The sequence below is a fragment of the Micromys minutus genome, assembly GCF_963924665.1.
Source record: "Micromys minutus genome assembly, chromosome: 10".
Classification (NCBI taxonomy): Eukaryota; Metazoa; Chordata; class Mammalia; order Rodentia; family Muridae; genus Micromys; species Micromys minutus.
This window is the reverse complement of record NC_137979.1, coordinates 29003558-29010379: the sequence shown is the minus strand read 5'-3', so window position 1 is coordinate 29010379 and position 6822 is coordinate 29003558. Positions and strand designations below refer to the sequence as shown.

At 50.6% G+C, this 6822-nt stretch overlaps 1 protein-coding gene across 2 annotated transcripts; it reads right to left on the bottom strand.

The window, feature by feature from the left end:
- Window positions 1-961: 961 nt before the first annotated feature.
- On the bottom strand, window positions 962-4573 carry RAB34 (RAB34, member RAS oncogene family; the record flags this gene model as incomplete). 2 transcript variants are annotated; one of them, XM_080924094.1, is made up of 10 exons in its annotated part: window positions 962-1356; window positions 1455-1562; window positions 1682-1772; window positions 1852-1933; window positions 2185-2236; window positions 2374-2438; window positions 2517-2618; window positions 2712-2777; window positions 3239-3330; window positions 3532-3716. In XM_080924094.1, the coding sequence occupies 10 exons, from the start codon at window positions 3583-3585 to the stop codon at window positions 1289-1291; spliced, it is 780 nt and encodes a 259-aa protein (XP_080780220.1). In that variant the 3' UTR covers window positions 962-1288. The 2 variants fall into 2 exon arrangements, with proteins under 2 accessions (XP_080780220.1, XP_080780221.1); XM_080924095.1 differs by lacking the exons at window positions 3239-3330; window positions 3532-3716 and adding an exon at window positions 4431-4573.
- Between the last annotated feature and the right edge of the window lie 2249 nt (window positions 4574-6822).

Genomic DNA, 6822 nt, shown 5'->3' with positions numbered 1-6822 from the left:
CAGCTACTGCAGTAGTGACACAAGCCATTATGAATAAAACAAGGTTTCTGACTGGGTTTAAGCAAGGCTTCTTCCAAAAACGAAAATTCACATCTAACGTGTGTTTGAAGAAATACCACCAAGACTCACCACCAGCTACTCGGAAAATGGGGATAAATAAAACGACCACCTCACCCGAGTTAGATGACTATAGTCAGACTTCTATGTAAACTCCTCCAAGGCTCAGGGACCATTAGGAATGGGGAGGTGGGTTAGGAGGAGGGCAGGAATGATTTAAGAGCCTGAGGAAGGGGAGAAGTGTCATGTGGCAATTTCCTCTGACATAAAACCTTCCATTTTTGAGGGAAGCCCCTTAAAACATGTAGAATGTTCTACAGGGAGAACAAACATTCAATCCTTCAGGAACGCTTCTTAAGCTCAGGAAGTAAACAACATAAAGGTGTCGGGAATTCCCTGAAACTGAGCAGATGTACTAAGCTCCTCCTTCCCCAAGCATATTCTCAGAGACATTCTCAGACAATCTGAGCTGGCTGGAAGCCCTCTAACCTGTCCAGCTGCCTGCAGACTATGCAGTGTGCTCCAAATTTCCAGATTTCATAAGCTGTCACTCATACTGAAATGGATTTTGGTGATGCAGCTGTCTTTGAATCATATCTATAAGCAGCCCCTTACCCAATTAAACTCATTAGTTCACCAAGTTGAACTTAGATGATATATATATATCCTTTGGTCTATCATTAGTTTCCTATCTGGGATAAATAGATACTTTTTCATGTCTCTCTAGGGACACTGTCACACAATACTTAAATATACAGTAATTTTTAGGTCAGGCTGGCCTACAAGAGACCCTACCTCAAGAAGAAAGGGAGAGGGAGACAGAGAGGAAAGAAGAAAAAACAGCAAAGAAAGGGTAGTTATTCTCTAGTAAAGGACTCCAGCCTAAAAAATGCTAATAACGGATTTTAATGCATAAGGCACAGTGTAAGGCTGGAATCATTAAGCATCTTCATACATAAAAGGCCCAGCAGGCTGAGCAAAAGCAGCAAGAACACTGACCCAGCCCCATTAGGTACCCTGGGAGAAGAAAAAGTCATCCAGTCTTTGGCATGATACCTGGGGACAGAAAATGACTAGCATGGTCCCAGTTACCCTATGGGGGCACTGACATCAACAGGGTAGTTCTTTGGTCTGGAAAAAGTCAGTGCAAATGTCCAGGGGTTGAGTTCTGGAGCAGTTGGGGGTGGCATGGTACCCCAGGAACGGGAAGTCTCTGGACAATCCTCACTGCTTAGGGACAACATGTGGCCTTTTTCTTGCTGGCAGTTAGGTACAGGTTTTTGTCATCACTGTTGATGCCTGAAAAGGGGTGGGAAATATATGAACCAAAGATTGAAAGATTCACCCCCGCCCTCCCATGGCTCTCTGCCACCACCATCAACTAAGTGAGCACTTACGAACAACTTCCCCAATGTGCCGAGCTCCTGATTTCTCCAGTTCGGCCAGGACGTTGGCCTCAAAGGTTAGCGCTGCCACACGGAAGAAGAATTCCCGGACGTTCTCACCTGACACGAGGAGCGGAAAACTCAGGGGGAACACTAGAACCCTGGACCCAGCTCAGGTGTAGAAGTGAGAGGAGAGGTAGGCAGGCACACACAGCAGAAAGCTGGAGCGCCCAACTCACCAGTGAGGGAGGACACTGCCCAATACTCAGCCTTAATCTCTTGGGCCACCTTGAGGGCATCCTTCTCCATTAGGGAATACTGAGCAGGAGTCTGTGGGAAAATCAGAGTCAGATTGGGGGTGTGCCCCCTCATCAAGGTGGGAAGGTTCCCCCCCAACTGGCACACTCACACTCAGGTCCTTCTTGGAACCCACAAGGAAGAGAAGCACGTTGGAAGGGTCATTCTCCTTGAGGGCATCAGCAAGCCACTGCCTGCCACAGATGGGTAGTGGTAAGGACTGGCTTTCCCGTGTCCAGTTACTCACTGTTTTTTTTTTTTTTTTTTTCTTTTTCTTTACCCCTGCCCCCAATACTCCAAAGGATTGATCTCAGTTTCCTATGCATTGTTGGCAAGTCTCCATCGATGAGCTACAGAGACAGCCCTTAGATACACCCTCTTTTCCTGATCACCTTTTCCAAACCCTCCCTGGACTTTCCCATTCTGTTCTGGCATCTTCACATACTTGGTGTGTTCCAGAGATGCCACATCGTTCAGGTTGAAGACAATGATGATGGCTGAAAGAGTGGCAGAAACAGCTGCAGGTTGATAGGAAGAAAGATGGATGCCTCTGGCTCCTTTTCCCTACCCACCAGCTCTCCTTAGAAGATTGCTGTGCTCTTAGATTGCCTGCATTACAGGGCCAAATCCCCACCTTGAGCTCCTCGGTAGTAGGTGGAAGCGATGCACTTGAACCTCTCCTGACCAGCAGTGTCCCAACTGGAAGAAAGGATAGTAGAACCTAGATAAAAGGGTGTGCAGAATGGGGTGACAAGGCTAGCTGGAAGGGACACTCACAGTTGGAGACTGAAGGGGACACCCAGGACTTCAAATCGTTCCATCTCAAAATCCACTCCAATGGTAGCTTTGTAATTCTTATCGAAGGTGTCTTTGCAGAACCTAAGGAGACACCAAGTAACTTGTAGCCCCACCCATCTCGTTAAAACTGATCCAGTTGCATCCTTGCCCAGCCAAACTCCAGAACCCTGTTACCTATTAATGAGACAGGTCTTCCCCACGGAGAGGTCCCCCACAACGATGACCTTGGATATCTTAAATCTATTGGACAGAAGAGTGGGTGGACAGAGGGAGTCCATATCAACTAAGATACCTTTCCATAGTTAGGTAGGCCTTCCTGGAAGCCTGGAAGGTCCTGCACAGATGTGCTGGGGAGCAGTGTTCAACATTAGGGACTTTCAGACTCGTTTCTCTGGCATGTTGGGGGAGTTGTGTGTTTGTGGGGGGGGGTCATGTAGTGCTGGGGATGGCCCAGGGCTCTGCTCCATCTGTGTCTCTGTCTCTCCCCCACTTCAGATACCTCATCCCTCAGACTAGAGGTTCTATGGGTGGTGTGACTTCCCTATGTTGGATGCCCTCTTCATAGGACTCATAAACTCAATGGGTGGAAACCGGGAGAACATCAGAACTGAGGCATAACCATGTAGCCTCAAAGGGGTGACTTTGAGTTTCTTCAAAGGTTCTCGAGTTTTTTTTTTTAGTTAGGGGTGTCCCTAACTCACCCCACGGTGCCTGTCCGGTGCTCCTGGCAGGCGCAAGTGACGCGGGGGTGGAAGTCTTTGCGCACGTGCAAAGCGGCCTCCTTCCTCAGGCACTGAGAAGGACACGGTGAGAATGGAGCTTTTGTGCCATCGCCAAGCAGCCCGGGGTTGGGGGTGGGGTGGGAAGCGGACCACCCAGGAGCAGCGGGCCTGGCCGGGCGACAGAGCTGGGCCCAATCCAACTGCTCTGGTGCCACCTTCTCCCCGCCCACACTCAGCGACAGCCAGAGGCCCGACGTGGCCCTGGTGCCTACCTGGGGCAGCTCCGCCAGGACGCGGTCCCTCCGCACGGGCGCCAGAATGTTCATCTTGTCTGCGGCCTTGCGGGGCTCCCCGAGAAGGGGCAGAGGCCTGGTCCGCCCCGGCGGCTGGGACCCGTGGGGACCCGACGATTATCCGCGGCCGCGGGGTACCGACAATCACCCGGGGCCACGGAGAGCCTGTGGGGGCCCGGGGCCTTGGAGACGCTACGACTACCGCGGGCCAAGAGGATGAGACAATCACCCCGGGTCTGGGAGAGCCTACAATTACCCGAGCCCGGGGCGTCCCGAAGACCACTCGGGGGCGGGGAGATCCCCCGGCCGCTAGCTGTGGGCGGGGAGTCGCGTCCCGGGGAACCCGGGTCCGCGTGGACCCTACAATGACACGGGGTCGGATAGCTCCCACGATAACCCGGGACCGTGGAGACCCGACGACAGCTCGGGGCTGGGACGGCCCTACCATAACAGAGCGGCCTGGGGGCGCCGGGCCGCCCCGTTACACGGGGTTACTGCACGCAGGGGCGGCACTGCTGACGCCCGCAATCGGTGAGAGGAGGGGGCGACGGCCCTTGACGCGCGGCGAGGCCTGCCGTCCCACTCCGTTCCCACTCCGCGAACGCTGTAACACGATCCCCGGAAATTCCTGGAAAAGGGCCGCCCCCTGCCCCGCACCCCGTCGCTCCCGGGCTTGCAGCCGCCCTCACCGCGGCCCTCGCCAACCCCCTCCTCTCCTCTCCTCTCCTCTCCTCCCCAGGCGCTGCCCGGGCTCCAGATGCACTACCCAACACCAGGACCGCCTCCACCCAGACTGGAACCTTTCCAGACTTGGATCCCCTAAGTCATTCTCCCCAGCATCTCCCTGTTGGGGCCGCGTCTTCCTCGGGACCCCTTACCCAGCGGAACTGGTGATGGGGAACCAGTGATTGTAGCGCAGCATCTGGCAAGACCGGAGCCGCCGAGGGGAAAGGGGGGAGAGAAGGGGCCCAAGGAGAGGCGGTGCTTCCCTGCACGACTCCAGGCCTGGCACATGACTCATAGAGTCTGCCCCTGCTTGCTCTTATACCCTGGGAGGTGAGAGGGAGCACCTAAAGGGGGTGTCAAGATCTGAAGGAGGTGTCCACCAAGGGTCAGACGTCCCAGATCTGTTGTCGTCTTCCGTCGAGCCTCCTTCCTTGAAGGATAAAGAAGTGTTAGGTAGACTGTGAAATTTCGTCTTTTGGCTTGGTCACCACTATGGGATTGCAGAACCCCCTTCTAATATGGGTATACATTTTTCTACCTGGATTAAAACAGTCAAAACCAGAACAACTTTTCCGTTTTGCGCGCGTGCGCGCGCGAACACACACACACACACACACACACGCACGCACGCGGACACAAACACATGCAAAGAAGAAACAATGTTTGGAGCTAAATTTGAAGATAAAAAGATGAGTAGAACACAGTACTAGGAAGGGAAGACTAGTTCAGCATTGAGGACTATGAAATTATTCACAGGAAAAACTAGGGTATTCAAGAGAAATCATGTGCTGTCTCAACTGTGGCTAGAACTACTTAAGGATTATTACTAAAGTCGAGCACGGTGGCTCACACCTGTGGTTCCAGCACTCATGAGGCTGGAGGACTCTACAGGCTTAAAGACAGCCTGGGCTACAGAGTGCAACCTTTGTCTTAAAATTATAAATCCGGGTGTGACGGCCCACCCATGCACTTGAAGGCAGAGGGAGGTAGAGCTTTGTGAGTTTGGAGCTAACCTGATGTACTAAAGAGCTCCAGGCAATCAGGACTTGTGTTGTGAGGTCCTGACTACTAGGAGGAGCGGGGAGGAGCAGGAAGAGGAGGAAGAAAAAGAAGATGACAGGTTTGAAGACACAGCTTAAGAATTAAGACCAATTGCTGTTCTTATAGAGATCAGGGCTTCTGTTCCAACCTGTAACCCCAATTCCAGGGGATTGGACACAGTCTTCTCATCCCCTCCTGTACCAGGCATGCATGTGGAACTGGTACACAGACTTACATGCAGGCCAAATACTCATACACATAAAGTAAAATTGTTTTCAGTATTAGGGGCTGTAGAATGACTCAACTGTTCATGGAACATGTGTTTTCTGACAGGTCCTGAGTTCATTTTCCAGCATGAACATCTAGTGGTTCAGGACCACCAGTAACTCTAGCTTCAGGATAGCTGAGGTTATCTACATGCACAAAATATTTTTTTTGTTGTTGTTGACATGGCTTCTCTCTGTATACCCCTGGCTGTTCTGGAGGTTGCTTTGTAGATCAGGGTGGCCTCAAACTAACAGAGATCTGCCTGCCTCTGCCTCCCAAGCAGTAGGATGAAAGGCGTGGTTCACTACTGACTGGCCCCCAAAAATGATTCCTATAAAATTTATTTGGAAAACTCTGTGTGTGTGTGTCTAGTTATTTTGTAGCTCTTCTGGATTTCCTTCTTAGTTATTAATTATATATAAGTACACTGTAGCTGTCTTCACACACACCAGAAGAGGGCACCAGATCTCATTACAGATGGTTGTGAGCCACCCTGTGGTTGCTGGGATTTGAACTCAGAACATCTGGAAGATCAGTCAGTGCTCTTAACCATTGAGCCATCTCTCCAGCCTGCTCTTCTGGATTTCTTTTTCACCTCACACTCAATTTTTGTTTTAAAAGACTTATTTTATGTATATGAGTACACTGTAGCTGTCTTCAGACACACCAGAAGAGGGCATCAGATCCCATTACAGATGGCTGTGAGCCACCATGTGGTTGCTGGGAATTGAACTCAGGTCCTCTGGAAGAGCAGTCAGTACTCTTAACTGCTGAGTCATCTCTTCAGCACTCACACTCGATTGATTTTTTTTTTTTCTGCCACCAAATCACTGTGGTAATAACTACATCAGATTCAGCTCTGCAACCTCAAGTTTCTGCGGGTGTCCCACAGAGAAGTTAGAGAAAATCCTGTCCTAATACTATACAGCTTTGCTTCATCGCCACTAGTTAAGCACCCTGCATTCTGTTTATATTTTATCTGTTTGTGGGTTACCTCACTATTTAAATTTGGCTGGTCTGGAACTTACTGTGTAGCACAGGCTGGCCTTGACTTTGTATCAATCTTCCTGTCTCCTAGGTGCTGGGACTATAGGTGTTACCTGCAAAGGGGCTTCTATCATCTGTCTATCTGTGTGTCTATTTTTTTTTTTTTTTTTGAGAAATTTTTTTAAGACCGGTCTCACTACATATACCTGACTAACCTGTAATCTGCCATGTAGATCAGGCTGACCTTGA